A 16,904-nucleotide genomic window follows, 5' to 3' on the forward strand; every position below is an offset into this window, starting at 1 on the left:
TAGTCGACTTACTCACCTCCCCACCTATTCTGGCCCATTTTGATCCGTCGGCTCCGACTGAAGTTCGCACAGACGCCTGCGGTTATGGGATTGGCGCCGTGCTAGCCCAACGTCACCAAGGGCAAGAACGCGTTATTGCATATGCCAGCCGCCTCCTTTCTCCAGCTGAGCGAAATTACTCAATTACAGAGCGCGAGTGTCTAGCTCTTGTTTGGGCCGTAGCTAAGTTCCGACCGTACCTGTTTGGCCGTCCATTCTCCGTAGTGACCGATCACCACGCCCTTTGTTGGCTGTCTTCACTGAAAGACCCCACAGGCCGGCTCGGACGTTGGACGTTGCGCCTCCAAGAGTATTCTTACACTGTTCATTACAAGTCAGGGCGTCTCCATCAAGACGCCGACTGCCTGTCTCGGCACCCTGTAGAGCCGCCTGCTCCTGGAGACAACGACCTCGGCCCGTGCCTCTTCGCTATCTCCGATCTGGTTAACATCGCGGACGAGCAGCGACAAGACTCTTCCTTGCGTATTCTCATTGATCGCCTCAACTGTGCCAGCCGAGATCCTTCATTGCAACTGTTCGTCATTCAGGATGGCGTCCTATACCGCCGCAACCTTCGTCCTGACGGACCTCCGCTCCTGCTAGTCGTTCCCCAGCGTCTCCGTTCATCTGTCCTAGCGGAACTACACGACCTACCGACCGCAGGCCACCTCGGCGTCTCCCGCACATACGATCGGGTCCGACGCCGCTTCTTTTGGCCTGGTCTGTACCGCTCTGTTCGGCGTTACGTTGCCTCCTGCGACCTCTGTCAACGCAGGAAGAGACCATCAACGTTGCCTGCTGGCCTTCTACAGCCTATTGACGTACCTCTCGAACCATTCTACCGTGTTGGACTCGACCTTCTCGGACCTTTCCCGACGTCCTGCTCCGGCAACCGTTGGATTGCTGTCGCGACCGACTATGCGACCCGGTACGCTATCACGCGTGCGTTACCAACAAGTTGCGCAACCGATGTCGCCGACTTCCTATTGCAGAACGTAATCCTTCACCACGGCGCTCCACACCAATTGCTGACGGACCGCGGCCGCTACTTTTTGTCCCGAGTAGTTGACGATATCCTCCGGTCCTGTGGCACGCAGCATAAGCTCACTACAGCTTACCATCCCCAGACGAACGGGCTTACCGAGCGCCTCAACAGGACTCTGACCGATATGCTATCCATGTATGTCTCGCCCGACCACCGCGATTGGGACGTTGCCTTGCCTTATGTAACGTTTGCTTATAATTCGTCGCGGCATGATACCACCGGCTATTCTCCTTTCTACCTTCTGTTTGGTCGGCATCCTGCGCTGCCATTGGATACATTACTACCGAGTTCTACTGCCTCGACCACAGAGTATGCACGTGACGCCATCTCCCGAGCAACTATGGCCCGTGAAATAGCCCGAGACCGGCTCACCGCATCTCAGACCTACCAGAAGTCAGTCTACGACCGCCGGCATCGCCCAGTACACTATCCGCCGGGCTCACTCGTCCTCCTTTGGTCTCCTTCTCGCCATGTCGGTCTCTCTGAGAAACTTCTACGTCAGTACAGTGGCCCTTATCGAGTTCTCCGTCAGGTGACCGACGTGACCTACGAGATTACACCTCTTCATGCTCCGACGTCGTCCACTAGCCCTTTGACTGACGTCGTTCATGTAGTCCGTCTCAAACCGTACCACACGCCTGCTACATCATCCACTTAGCACCGGGACGGTGCTTTTGCCGCCGGGAGTTATGCTACGGTTGTGCTTGTGCTTGGAACGCTCGTGCTTGGTGCGCTCGCGCTTGGAACGCGAAGAGGACGAAGTGCGTTTCTGCTGCTGGGCTTCGCGTGCCCGGTTGTTCGGCTGCGTGGCTGTAAGCTGTTTCCCTGTAAATATACTTTTCCCTTTTGGTGTGCACATCTTCACGTTACAATATATTTGATACTTCGATACATCGCTGCAATCGCCATCATTAATGAAGCAGCTAATATGATTAGCTAAGTTAACAAACTTCAATCTTCAGTGTAGTCGACATAGCGCACTGTTTTCGAAAGGGTTCAACCTGATCCAGCCGCAAGGATTTCTTTAAGCTCTACAGGCGGCGCAGCAGGTTTCTTGAGAACTTATAGCATTGGGCTGAACCTATGCTTACGTTGAAACTTCACTTCCATAAGCAGCCTAGCAACAGCTTTTTTAAACTAACGTTCTTCAAACCTGCCTGTGAAAAACAGACTACATACGAATAAATTTGGATCTTTTTCTGATGGTTTTCCTTATATACTGCAGCATTTAAGCGTTTTTCTCTGTCTTTGCTCTTTGCTAAAAGGTGCAAGCTCCGTAGGCTTGAGAAAACGAAGTGGTTTTTCCCTCAGCAGTGTGTTTAAAAGATGTTTGTATTTGAGCAATCTAGGATAAAAGCTAGAAAGAAAACAAAAATAAAAGGCCTGAAAGACTTTATTAGGTAGGACATATCTTCCTAATCTCTGTTACTTATGTGTGAGATTTAGTCAACGATATTAAGTAACCGTATTTGCTCAAACCGTCAATCTAAAATAGCTCTGCGATACGGCCATGCTATTGATAAGCGATGGAAACGAAAAAAGCCTCTCTACCGGAGCAGTCGCCGTGTAGTGTTTTAACGCGGCAGCGTTAAGGCTCTCCTTGCGCAGAAAATCCGGTGTCGGCGTCGTGAGCGGAAAAGCAGGTGGCCCATCTGCCCACCTATGTCACGTGACCTTGTGAGGCAATCGCAAGCTGCCCGCCGTGACAGGCGTCAACCTGCCCACAGGACAGTGAGCGAATTGTCCACCATGGCTGGTGGCAGTTAAATTAATGATTGGTCGCGAGAGGTTAATTGCTCGGGAGAGCAATATGGATCTCACAAGCAAGTCTCACTGGTGGCTGCTTTTGAAACAGCCACCTGCCGGAGCAGTGGCGCATCATTTAACCTCTGCACCATAGTGGCAGCAGCGGTATGAGGACTCCCCGCAATCTACGAATGTAGAGACTGACCGTGTCTGCGAAGTGATGCGCATGAAGGACTCCGGGCCGATGAAGTTGTAGTAGTGGTTTATAAATGAAAAAAAAAAAGGAAGGACAAGATGTATCCAGCAGCGCCAATTGATATCTAATATCTTAAGCACCCGAGCTGCGGCCGGCAGAAATAAAGGGGCAGGGTGAGGATTGTAAGGAGAACTACAAAGAAGAGCGATAGCGAGAAAAGACAAGGAAGTCGTTTATACATTGTTTACAATATCTATAAAAACACAACTGAACAGGTATGCACCGCTAGCACGCGTTATTTTGAAGGCACGGTGAGGTTTTCAAAGGTTCTTATCCTACACCTCTCTTTTCTGAGGTGCAGGTGCTTTGGCGGGTGACATGTAGCACGAAGTGCAGACGATGGGCGCACGGAAGACGTGGCAGGCACAGGGAAGTTCAACTTTATCAAACGTTAAAACACAGGACAGGCACACACACAGAGAATAAAACTGAAGAGCACGCTTGACACTACAAACAGCTCTCTTCTCACGGCTTATCGAAGCCGGGGGTTCGACGCCCAACGCAAAGACCGAGTGAAAACATGCAGCGCGCACTCTTACAGCGTCATGCGAATGTTCGAGAGATGAGCGAGGGCATTGGGAGAGGAAGTAGGCGCCGCGGCACTGAGACTGTTGTTACCCTCTCCGCCCAGCTTCGGGACGCTGCTCGCGGCTTCTAGAATCGCCCAGCCGCGCCCCGCTCGGTCAAGGTCGCGAGAGAGGAGGACTGGGCCGTGCGCTGGAATGCGATCGGGGGCGCGCGTGCACACGATAGCCTTCCAAGGAGTTCCACACTTTCTCTTTCGGCGGCGGGCGCGCCGAAAGCGACCGGCGCTAGCCGCGGTGGCCTTACAGGCACTGTCCGAATGATAACCGCGGCGACCAACCACTGCAGGTATTTACAACAGAGAAACACTGTATATACAAAGCCGCGCACACGTAGCCTTCTGTTGCTAATGGATCGCGCGCTCGGCGCTCTGCACAAGCGGCCGAGGTGGAGCGGCCAGCCGCGTATCGTCCGAAGCAGCTCGCACACTGAGTGTTCACGTCACGCGCGCACTACATGGCGATCAGGAAGCGGGACGTCAAACCCGCCCGCTCGATGTATGCACAAAGGCTCACCATGGTTCTGTCGCGAGTGCGCGCTCTGCCGCGAGGCCGCAGAAACGCCTTGAGATTGGCCGGGATGGTACACAGCGCAGTGTAGGCAGCGAGCATCTCGCGACGCGGCTCAGCGAAAGCGGCACAGCACAGGAGCATGTGCTCCAATGTTTCCAGCGCACCGCAATCACTGCACGCGTCGCTGAGCGAAAGTCCGTGGCGCCCTCGTCGTTCCCCGCGCCTCACGCAGCTGGCGCACACTAGTAGAATCATCGCACGCTGGAGGCGCGACAATGAGCGCGTGCCCAGACGACTGAGGTGCGATCTCCTTGCGCGATGCGTGGGTCCGGGTGTTGTTTACGGAGGAGGTCGTAGATCTCTGCCCGCACGTCCTCCACGGCGAGTGGAACTGAGGAAGCTGGTGCGCAGCGGTGGCGAGGTCGCCGGCCGCCCTGTGACCGCTTATGGCGCTGTGGCCGGACACCAACTGCGCATGAATACTGCTTACGGCCGTGCTCTGCCAGGTGCGCGATGCACTCGCGTCTGCAGGCGACAGAGGTCGGCACAGGAGACACATAGTAATGCGCACCAGGACGCGGAGTCGGTGCAAGGCTGAGCAGCCGGTGCAGGCCCAGGCGAAGGCCTAGTAACCCTGCCGTGGTGGAGGAGCCCAGGTATGCCACTTGTTGTTGGCGATGAGGGCGGGGATGGTAGCCGCTGCGGGGTGCGAGCAGCTTTCGCTCATCACGGAGGCGTCAGTGTATACAAGCAGGTGGTCCCGCAGGCGGAGTGAAAGGGTCCCCTCAAATTTTACGAAGGTGTCTTTGATAAACGGATAAGAGGGAAACATATACAGCCACGCTGACTCGAGGACCCTTGCGGTGTAATTAAGAAATTCAATTTCCAGGAACACCTCTTGGGAAATTCAGCTTGTTGTAGCGCTTGTTTCCCCATAGGAAAGGGGATGCGTCAGGGGATGCGTCATTTGACGCTGTCGGATGACGACATTGAGCTACATGTGGAAAAATGCGTGACCTTTATCGGTCTGACGAAGTAAACATCAAATGTTCTGTAAGCACCTCAGCATAACGGCGCAAGTCGGTCATTTCTGTTGGCAGGAATTGCAACTTTTTCAATGTGCTACCGCCTGAGCGCGCGTCGCCGACTCAGTCTGACAGCAGTCTCAGAATCTGTGGCATATTTTTTTTTAGTATCGAGGGTCGTTTAAATACACGATACCCTAAAAATGTTTTTTTGGATACCGATACTCCGATGCTTTCATTTTTGGCAAGCGATACCTAATACCGATACCCATAATATATGGAAAGATAGTATAGAAGATACATGTATCTTCGATACTGCCCATGCTTGGTCGGCGCAGCTGATTTATTTGAAACGTAAACATTAGTATGTAGCGATGGTGGCGTTGAAACGATCATTGCCATAATCAGCGTAGCAAAATCCTTTTCTGAAGCTCATGTTCTTCATGCGAACCGGTGTCTGGGCACTTGAATGCATACAAATAGACTTGAAACTGTTTCTGATGCTCATCATTTATTACTGCAGTGTTTACCGCTTTAAAAATGCACGCTCCTTGTACTAAGGAAAGCCGAACAGTATTTTCCTCAAAACTATGTTTAACAGACGTTTGACGTTGAACATTTTTCGTTAAAAGGCTAGAAGGGAAACATCAAATAATAAAAGGGCTAAAAGTTTTTTTTAGGCAAAGCATATCTTGCTAATCCGTGTTGTTTAGATGTTTTTTTTTCTTTAAGAGTAACAGTAACTGTATTTCGTCAAATCGTCGATCCGAAAGAGCCTCGCGATGCAGCCGTGCTTGAATCGAAGCAAATGAAAAAGCCTCTGTGTATACAGGAGCACACGAGCACGTGGCCGTGTTGTATTTTATGAAGGAGGCTATTAACGTGACAGCATTAAAGGTCCTTTACCGGGGAGAAACCGCCGTAGTTGGCGTTGGCGTGTCGAAAAAATCGGGATTGGTCGAGAGGGTCGTGACGTCCCAACCATATGACCTCGCACGGGTAAACTCTAAACATAAATTAGCCTATATAGGATCAAAAATGCAGTAAGCGCTTCTCTTGCACACTGCCTTTGTAGGGGCAGGCTATGTTGCCCAACCCTTGGGGGAGGTTTGTATTACTGAACATAAGGAGTACTTACGGTTGTCAGCGAAAACAAGTTTCCTCTTCAAAACATGTGAAATTGTAGACGAAGATTTTAACCGAGGCTTCAGCCTTCTCTTTTTGGTAACCTGGAGATCTCCGGTGACGCGTTTAAAAGCCTCCTCCCATTGCTAACTGCATGAAGTCACTACGGCTTGCAGTGGGAGTATGCCTCCGTGGCCAGGATTACGCATTCCGTGCACCTACTCCAGGGTACCCTGCCCCTAAATATAAAGAGAGCTCAAGAGGACAGTTTACTGCATGCATTTTCGATAACGATTCTCCAATACTTTCGTTTCTTGTCAGCGATACCTGATACCGATACACAAATTTATCGAAGGATAGTATTGAAGATATGTGCGTCTGCGATACTGCCTATGCCTGGTATAAGTTCCTGTACTGGATATGCAATCGGGCATAAAATGGCACCATCGGAACTTATAGTTTGTGGTATCCATCATGTAATCTGTACAGTAAGCGATGCTCCCTTTGGTTTTTCTTGGCGCTGAGTGCAGAAATTTTTTATTGCACTCGTCTCCATACAATAACCACCTCTGTTCATTCTTTCATGTAATTTGCTGACAACAAACCGCCATTATGTAAACAGGCTCTGGAACCTCTCAAGCAGTTTTTTTTTTATCTTGATCCCCTCCACTTGTCTAAAGAAATGAATTGAAAGCTAACATGTGTGCCGAAGGGCACGGTTTTTTCACACATGCTGTTCAGTCAAGCAATAACTAGATTTCCTTCTTTCCTTGAATTAATCCCTTCTTTGCACTTCTCCACATGCACAGTCGACGTCTTCATCGGCGAGGGAATGCTGTGGCGAACAAGAGCCGCACCATAATTCGCCCATCTCGCGCATGCTTTCACTACAATTGTCGGCATGACAGCTTCGCCGAAGAAAATTCAGTGCGTTGCGATTCTCAACGGCCTTCCAAGGAAGGCCGGGTAAGTCCGCATTCAGGTTACCCTCCGCATGTGAACACTGTAAACAAACTCAGTGTCGTCAGCCCGTACAAATGTTGATGGCGTGCCATGAGAAAGGCGACAGGAGCGATACGCGAGGAAAAAGAAAATTACTACGCGATGCAAGTTTCTTTTTCAGCGATGCGAAACTTAATGTTTCGCGTCCCATTTTGGGCACTCGAAAACTTTTCGTTTTTTTTCTCTTTCCCTTTGCTTTCCTGCTCCTATATTTTCTCCATTTTATTTGTGCCTGCTTTTGCTTTCTGCCCTGCCCCTCTTGATATCATTTCTAAGTGACCCTTGCCTCTCTGCACTATATCTCTCTCTTTTTCTTTATTCCTCCTTCTGGGATTCTTTGACATGAAACAGGAATTTACGTGCCATTCCTTCTCCTCTCATTCCCTTCGCTCTATTTTTTTCACTTCCCCGTATTTGGTTCCACCGTGCTGTTCGATCTCCTTGGTCTTCTGAAATTCACGAATTCGTGTTACTCATCTCACCATCCCTTCAGCATCACACTCTCCTCCTCTTCACCGGTTCTTCCTCCTCGGAGTAAATGCCACACTTAAACCTTGCCAATGATGAATGCACGCTTTGCTCAGACGAAGACAAGTACTCTTGTCGAAAGGTCGGCTAGCGGTCTGAGGCTCCCTCTCAACCACTGTTCGCCTTGGTTTGTGTTAACAAGATGCCTCCAAAGGTAACGGACAGTCCAGCCGTCCCATTGCATTGGGCTATGCACGCAGCGTTCGCAGACCACGAACAAGGCCTGGAGCTCTGTGGAAGTTAGCGGTGACTGAATCAACATCCGCCTAGAGTACCGCCACCACAGTGGACTCGCCAGCCTGCACAGACATCAAGACATGCACAAAAGTCAATACATATGGAAGGACATTATACAAAGAGCGTTTTTCAGTTCTAATGTTCCTTGTCCGACGGTATGATACGATAAAAAGACTCTGTTCAATAATTCTGAACGATTCTCTGTCTGTCTGTATAAAGCTGTAGCTTGAGTATATGCAGACATCTAGGATCGAAGTTTTATCCCTGTATCTCTTTAAGGGATGATTTCTCTGCAAAAAAAAAAAACACTTTCTTCGCATTATTCCTCTTCCAGGTTCTGCTAGAAAAACTGCTCCGATCTTGTCCGGGCCTGAAGCAGGTCTACCTTTTGATACGCAGCAAGCGCGAAGAGCAACCGCAGGCAAGGCTGGCAACCATTCTCAACTCGCAGGTGAATTTCGCGCACCCCCTATGTTCCCTAGCCATGCCGGAGCTCGGAGGCGCGTCTTAAAGGAGGGCGTTTGATTATTTTCAGTCATCCACTTTTTCTATCTCAGAACTTTCGCCCACTCGCTTGTTTTCCTTCATCGGAATGTGTTACGCTGAAGATTGGAGGAGTGCCCGAGCTGGCCCGACCTGCTGGGCCACGGAGTCATCGTGCAGTGGGTTTTAGAGTCATTTCTTAGCAGTACTTACTTGTGGGGATAAAACTGGGAGCCTTCCAAGGAAACTTGTTATATTAACGATAGCGTGGCGAGGTATGGAAACGAAAGCACCAGGAGCAATTATAAGAGGTAAGACGAGACTAACCTAAACTATACGACAAATTCGAGTTAGTGGCATTTTTTCGGAAGTCAAGTAAAGAACACTTGGGAGCGACAGAATGAGGACCACAGATGACGATGGTTTGTTGCGGTAACATAGTGGATTTAAAGGAAAGCGATGCCCAGCCAGGGACGGCAGAGAGTCAGTCGTGGAATTGAGGTAAAAAGATTCGCAGCAATATGGAAGGCGCAGTTGGCGCCGGACGGGACTGACTACAGGTCACCAGTGGAACGGGGCCTTTTAGTGACGTAATCTGGCTTTTCTCATGACGATGACAGCTGAGGCACATTTATGCTAGAAAACGTTACATCCTGGTAGATGGATCGATGACAGTATGCCTACCGCTATATCCTGGCTGCTTATTTTAAACATGAAGTACGTACATGAACACCGGCAAGCACTGAAAGAGTGAGCCTCAGACATGCAATTCCTTGACACATGAGATTATGACACTCATGCCTTCACAATTCTTCCCGGTATACTCTTCCCGTCTCAGGTTTTTGAACGCCTCAAGCAAGAGCAGCCAGCTGCTCTAGAGAAAGTGAGGGCAGTGTCCGGAGACATTACACTTCCGAGCCTGGGACTCAGCAGGTCCGACTGGGCCACCTTGGTTGAAGAAGTCTCTGTCGTCTTCCACTCGGCTGCCACGATTAAGTTCGATGAACCTCTCAAGTGAGTAAGCGAAAAACCTTTCAGACTTTTCGATCACCTCTCCGGGCAAGGAATCAGTGTCCCCCAACTGCCCTCATGATGACGGCGCCTACTGCTAGACCCATCTGTTTCCTCTCCACAGGTGGTCCACTCTCGAGGAAGGCCACTCCTCTAGTCCGCGTGGCTTTCATGGCACAAACCTCCATTCCTTTTCTATTCTCACCATATCATCCATTCATCCATCACGTAACTGCGACAATCTTACGGCGAGAGCTGTTACTGGGAGCCCACCCCGAATGGTCGATTAACTGACGCCCATTATATATTGGTAGTTGTCGTAGAAATCCGCCAGCTAAGGCAAGTCAATCAAAGAGGCAAGCCGAGAGAGAAAAGACGAAGAAGAAGGAGAAGGGTGCAGTGCCGTGGAGGTCCTACGTCGGTAGCTGAATGTCGGAGTCCCTCAGTGTAAATTGAGTCGGCGCTGCATGTAGTAGCTGAAAGCTACCTTGTTCACCCTCAGCACAGCAACCCTTTTATCCAAGTGGCCAGCGAACAAAACGCTTTTTGGGATTGGTCCTTTGCGCGGGGCAGCAAAATTGGGACATACCCCTGTTATGTTGGCTGTGACCGCATCTTATTCAGCATGCAGATGGGGAGATGTGGTGCAGCTTCCCGCAGGAGGACGCAAAATCACTTTTACTGCGTCAGCAATACAGCCCTCTTTGGAGGCGAAGGAAAAGGCCGTGATGTGTGTAAGTGCGTGCGCGCGCGCGAGCTATAAGGAAATTTTAATCCCACAGGGATGCTATATTTTCACCGAAGAAAGCAGGACACATGAATACTATTGGGAATAAGATTCATCAAAAAAACAACAGAAAGCTCAGCCCCGAAATAAACAGCCAAATAAGGTCCGCAGAATTTTCAGCAAAATAAAAACCAAAAATTCAATTCCTATATACACAATGTGCATGATTACGGACACAAAATTAGCAAAATTCTGCAGACTGTAGTTAAATATTAGGAAACATTGATGAGCAAGAAGCAATGAAAAACGGGAAGGCGCTTCAATATTTGCGCTGCACATTTGAAAATAAAACCAGAGCCGTCCACATTTTAGTAACAGGAAAACGTCAGCATACCTAATCTAAACGACAATTATGTTTCAGTGTGGCGGTCCAGCTAAACCTCTTGGGCACACGGCGTGTTTTGGAACTCTGCAAGCAAATTCCGAACCTCTCAGTAAGTTATTCCTTGTTATCATACTGTCGCGTTTTACCGCATACTTTCTCGGTCCTTACAAATGATTGATTTTTCTCCCTGTTTTCTTCAAGGCTCTTGTTCATGTATCAACATCATACTCCAACTGCGATCAAAATGGAGAATTGCACGAGGTCATATACCAGCCACATGTCCAAGCCAAAAAACTTATCGAAGCCGTAGAGTAAGTATATGGTCACGTATGTCATGGGGCTTGGGATGGCAGCACGGACGCAGACGTCAGCCGAGGTCAGCCTATGTAGAATCGGGGTTATTCTAAATGTTCACTTTAAACTCGCGCTTATTTGTAGATGGAAGAAACCTCGCGCGATTTGCAACTGTCTCCGTGGCACAGGCAGGGGCTTAATTGTCTACATTCTTTTAGGCTGCCCCACCATACTTTTTGTCTCTTTTCTCGATGATGTAAACAAATAAATAAGAAACAATGAACAAATCACTGTTTGGCGTTTGAAAACGGCAGACACGAGGGCGAAACTGTAGACGGTCTACGCGCACTTTGCAGGTAATTTAAATTAGTGACACAACGACGATCAAAAAAGTTTGTACAACGGCTGAATGACAAAGCCAGGAAATCTGGTAAGGAAGGCTTAGCTATTGTCAATTTGTTTGTTATGTTGCTTTGCACAAAAACGTAGAAATGTTTGGCAGTCACTGTAGTTTGGTTATTAACTGAGAAAGGGGTGGCTTTTTTGAGGTTTTTAATTAACCACTAAATTTTGATCATCTGCTAGATTAAATGAGCGTATATTTGTAATCATGTATACATGGCACATGAGGAAAGCGAGATCAATGAGGTCGCCTTTTTCCACGCGCTTTCTTCTGCGAGCATTTAACCACTCCTTATTATGCCCTCAGTTTTTCTTATGCAGTGGATTGAAGCTATATAACAAATGCAAGGAAGCTATGAGGCAATTATTTTCTTTTAATTCTATTTGATCGTTTTCATCCGCTCGTCTATCTGACTGATTCGAGCGGTAGCGAGTGCATTGGGCAAACAAAAGAGCAAAAATAATCAGACATATGGAATTCAAACGACACCCTTATATACACCCCAACCCTCCATGGATAAGAAAGCACCATGTCACCGTACATGCATGCCGTAATAGGTTCTGCACTACAGAGAGAGAGCCTCGCACAAAGCTCCGCGCGCTTGAAAAGTACCCGTTAGTCATATGTGATGGCTATATTCAACATATAGCACCTCGTTTATACCTACGTTTTTCTAGTCCAGGCAAATCATCTTTTTTTTAGATTTATAGACCGGATGTCTGAAAATAACTGTACTGTCATGGTCCAGCGAGTGCTTCACTGCAGCGGGGAAACCTGATAGGATGCGCTCTCTGTGTTGTTGGCGCCAGAAAAATAACACAGTGACCCTCAGCGGCTCTTCTATCTGTTTAGCTTGTAGACACCCATGTAAGAGCGCTCCGAATAACTATTTTTACAGCTGAACTCTGAAATCGTCTGTATGTGCCGGCGAAGCATTCAGGCGCCGCCGCAGCGTGACGTCGATTTCGTGAAAATTGCCACTACGTAGTTATGATGGCTATATTTCAATTAGACGTTCACGCAATAATATGAAGCGCCATATGTCGAATGTCAAGGCAGTTTCTATATACACTGTACGGGACGAACAGCCAGTAAAAGTGTTCCGCGACGAATCCGAGAACAAGTAAAAACCACGCCTGGTCTCAAATGGTTTCTCTCAGTCTGCCATATTAAGGATTGTAGCAACTTGTTGCGGTTCGGCGTCGCGCTCAAAGCTTGTGGTCTCTTTGAACAATTTTATCGGTCGTTACGCGAGTTATGTGTGCAGGTCGAAGATAAAGTTGTTGACTATGCTGTCGAGCACAGAAACCGTGCTGAAGAGCGCGTTTTGTAGTATTTACAGAAGGTGAGTCGTACCAGATTGACAATTACTCCATCAGCCTACTTCAGGCAGCTTCTTTACTTATTCATTTTTTTTTGTCAGTTTTACCTCGCGCAATCAACACGCCTTCTGAATATTCAGTAGGTTTTTGATAGAAAAGTGACCTCTTTTGCGAAAACTTAAGGCGTGTTGTCGCTCACTAAAATGCAACCGATGAAGGAAATCTCGTTCAAAAAAGATCAAAACGGGTATACATAGTGCACGTGCTATGGCAGTGATGAAATATCGGTGAGTCGTAGGGAGAACCTTCTCTGCAGGGGCCAGAACGACAACTACATTGCCACTACGGATGACATCCTCTGCGGGTTGCCGAACACTTACACTTTCACCAAACGATTAGCAGAATCATTGCTGCGTGATGAGCGAGGAGCCATTCCTGTCGCCATAGTACGGCCTTCCATTGTCACCGCCTCGTGGAGAGAGCCCTTCCCGGTGAGGCATGACGTCACTGATTCATTATTTAATGCCGTCGCGCCAAATTAACACCCGAGCTACGAGCGTATGTGAAAGGCTGCGGACTAACACCGACCTGTTGTCGTCCTTTAACGTCTGTATAGAAAAATCTTAATACACTGGTGTCTTGTCGGTTCGCTCGTCTTGAACTGGGCCCGCATGGCCAGGAATACCGTATTTACCCCATGATACCATGCAACGTTTTTCACGAAAATTTAGTCTCAGAACGGCATGCGCGTTACAATCGAATGCAAAACCGAAACCGCTCTAGGAGTAGCCTGATTCGATGCATTCAGTTGTTTTTAACGGCGTGCTATAGACACACTTGTCACGAGGCGCTGGTGAACACTCTCAAGGCTCGCGTACACCAAATAAACATAAATACCCACGAGAGCAGCAGATTGGACAGCCGTCGCCGTAGCTCAGTTGGTAAGAGCACCGGACGCGATATTCGGAGGTCGTGGGCTCAATCCCACCAGCGGCATGGTTGTTTCTTCTGCTGCTTTACAAGTAATTTTCTTTAAGCGATTTATTAATCTAAGTAATATTATCCCACTGAAAAGAACAACACATAAAAAAAATACCGTTCCCCTATGCACCTTGGTTTCGGTGACTGTTGGCTCCCTTTATATAAGTTTGTCAAACGGGCCCCTCATTCACTTTACCTTGTCTGCTAATAGCTTAACGAGGGTCTCGGTTCTGGCAGTCTTGATGCCACAGGTTGCTTAAGAGAGCTCTCGCACAGTTTCCGCCCTCGCCGTTAGATGACGTTCCACGTCACGCTCGCGGTATTACAGGACGTGCTACGTCCGATGCTATGGTCGAGGGTGGCGCTGGTGAACACTCTCGAGGTTCGCGTACACCAAATAAACATAAATACCCACGAGAGCAGCAGATTGGACAGCCGTCGCCGTAGCTCAGTTGGTAAGAGCACCGGACGCGATATTCGGAGGTCGTGGGTTAGGAACCCACCGGCGGCATGGTTGTTTTTTCTGCCGCTTTATAAGCAATTTTTTTAAGCGATTTATTCGTCTAATATTATCCCACTGAAGAGCACAACAGATAAAAAAAATAACGTTCCCCTATGCACCTTGGTTTCGGTGACTGTTGGCTCCCTTCATAAGTGTGTATATATATATATATATATATATATATATGCATAGATTTACCACTCCGTCTGCTATGTTCCAGCGAGCTTTCATGAAAACTGGCAATGCGAATTCGATAGACACAAGAGGATGACTTGCTATGGCGAGCAGGCAGCGAAAAGAATTGCCTGAGAGCGACGAGAACTGCCGGAAGAAAAATTAACGTCACTTCGGGCTCCTGCAGCAATTTTGCTTTTTCTATTTCAGCGAACTGAAAATCGGGTGTCCGTTAAAATCGGCTAATTACGCGGATAAACTCAAGGCCTCGGGCTCACTGACATGACGCAATATCTCTGCCGCTTCACAAAGTCGGGAATCATCAACATGGCATGTAGCTATATTAATGGCGTATCACGTGACACGTTGTTCCCAGACTACGATCAGCGGAAATATCTCACGAAGTGTGTTCGGCAGCGTTACCTCATAACTTGCTCAGCAAACTTCTAGGCGGGCTAGATGATCCATAGTATTAGAAAGTGACAAAGCTTACCAATGAGAGAAACACCTATGTGAAAGAAAGACCAGGAAGAAGTGCTTACTTTTACTTTATTTTAATTGCGGATCGGAGGGTCGAATAGAAAAACAAAACCAAGACATATGTGCAGAATACTAAACACATTTTCGCACAACCTACTCAAGAAACATCATGTCACAATAAAGAGCGCCAGCACCTATCGCCATTTCATTAGCCACCGTTCTTTTTGTAATGGGCTTGTAACACCTCTCGTGCTAGTGTATCAATGCTTCTTCAGAACATGAGCAACTGATTTGATGACCGCGCAGTGGAACTGTCTAAAAGCAACCGTTCAACCTACTTATTAAAATCTAACTGCATGGCATGGAGGCACGACTTCATGAAAGCCGGCTCAAGACAAACACAGGCGATGGCCCTTTGCACTGTCTTCGAGTGAACCGACGCGTCGCATGAGGGAGCAGTTCTTTGCGTTGCCTGTAACTTGCCTGCGCCTGCAACCTGCGCGCGTTTATGTCGGCTGCACATAAATGTAACCAATTTACACTATATTTTATTTTGAAGGGCTGGATAGACAACTTTGCGTCCTGCACCGGCCTCATTGTTTCGGTAAGTACTGATGAGACGCTCCACCATTTACAATACACAAGTTCGAATGTTGTGATGTTCAGCTCGATAAAATAAGCGCTGAAACGCGCAGGGACGCATCAAAGGTAATGAACATAAAATAATGACAAGGGTCTACGAACGCTTCTTCATGGCTTTCTTTCTCTCTCTCTCTCTCTCTCTCTCTCTCTCTCTGTGTTCCTCTTTTTATTTCTTAATATACGATGAAAGAACTAGGCCCCGATAAGGCTCCACTGCAATGTATTTCACGATGCTGTCTTCGAGCAAAACAAAGTATGTTGCACATGAATGGGCGACATTATTACGCCGTACAATGGAACTTTTTTTTTACTGTAATACATTTCGCAGTTAGGCCTGGGGTTATCACCGTCATTGATGGTGAGAAAGGACAGCACGATTGACATCATTCCGGTGGACATTGTGGCCAACACACTCATATGCGTCGCCTGGCACACGGCAACTACGAGGTTAGCCCTTTTTCCACTCTTGATCACTCAGCTTTCTAATCTTTAGCGCATCCCTAGAAACAGAAAAGCGCAGACAAAGCGTCGTAATCGGCGCAAAAAACTGTCTCGCTGTGTGGGGCCAAACGTAATGGTGGCGTGAAACACATAACATAAAGGGTTGCCATCTTGATAGAGACCGTTTCACCTCGCGGCTGCTGGGCGCTCAGCGCACCGTACACGTTCAGCAAGGACACTCGCGACGCTATACCTAATCGCTAATCCTGCCACACCTTGCTGGTCTTGTTACGCAGCACTGGTCAAGGCTAATGAATATAAGTCCGTTCGTCTTCGTCTAAATCTGCGCGCACTTACGCCTATGTTCTCTCTGCATGTCACCGCTAATCAGAGTGATCCTCTGTTATCTACTTTTATAACCATTAGCGCAAAGATACACGCGTGAGAAGCCCATCTGAGACTCACCGCTCTGCCTTTCTGACCATGGATGCTCTTCGACTGTCTTTTAACCAAACTCTGCAAAAGTGGTTCCAGATGCATTCCGTGATGATCAGTGACCTTGAAGACACCTTTGCGCAGGCCCGAGCACGTGGCAGTGTACCACTGCACGAGCGGTGCCTTCCAACGACACACGTGGGGTGAATGGACCGAAGTAGTGCAGAAGAACGTATTGCGATACCCGTTGCCGCAAGCTGTCCGCTACCCCAAGTTCGAGGTGACCGGCAGCCCACTGTGGCACAGCGCCAATCACTGGTGTCTGCACTACCTACCCGCCTGCGCGGGAGACCTGGCTCTGCGGATTATGGGACGGGAGCCAAGGTTGGTGCCCGACTGCGTGAGTAACGGGTCGCGCTGCGCCAGCCCGTCCGTGGGAAAAGCTGCTAATAGGTACTGTGTATACATAACACAGCACATGAGGCATATTTATTTAGCAATACTCGTGGTTGCTGTTGTTGCCG

At 48.5% G+C, this 16,904-nt stretch overlaps 1 protein-coding gene across 1 annotated transcript in view; it reads left to right on the plus strand.

Annotated features, from left to right (window-relative positions):
* The window catches only part of LOC144110492 (putative fatty acyl-CoA reductase CG5065), a 47,120-nt gene that overhangs the window by 4,843 nt on the left and 25,373 nt on the right, over nucleotides 1-16,904 (plus strand). Inside the window, exons 2-9 of the mRNA XM_077643480.1 lie at nucleotides 8,435-8,551; nucleotides 9,422-9,597; nucleotides 10,743-10,815; nucleotides 10,908-11,017; nucleotides 13,042-13,216; nucleotides 15,422-15,466; nucleotides 15,833-15,951; nucleotides 16,525-16,764. Of these exons, the coding sequence (XP_077499606.1) occupies nucleotides 8,435-8,551; nucleotides 9,422-9,597; nucleotides 10,743-10,815; nucleotides 10,908-11,017; nucleotides 13,042-13,216; nucleotides 15,422-15,466; nucleotides 15,833-15,951; nucleotides 16,525-16,764 (1,055 nt within the window). The remainder of the gene's footprint in view (nucleotides 1-8,434; nucleotides 8,552-9,421; nucleotides 9,598-10,742; nucleotides 10,816-10,907; nucleotides 11,018-13,041; nucleotides 13,217-15,421; nucleotides 15,467-15,832; nucleotides 15,952-16,524; nucleotides 16,765-16,904) is intronic.

This window comes from Amblyomma americanum, chromosome 1 (assembly GCF_052857255.1).
Source record: "Amblyomma americanum isolate KBUSLIRL-KWMA chromosome 1, ASM5285725v1, whole genome shotgun sequence".
In the NCBI taxonomy this organism is placed as follows: domain Eukaryota; kingdom Metazoa; phylum Arthropoda; class Arachnida; order Ixodida; family Ixodidae; genus Amblyomma; species Amblyomma americanum.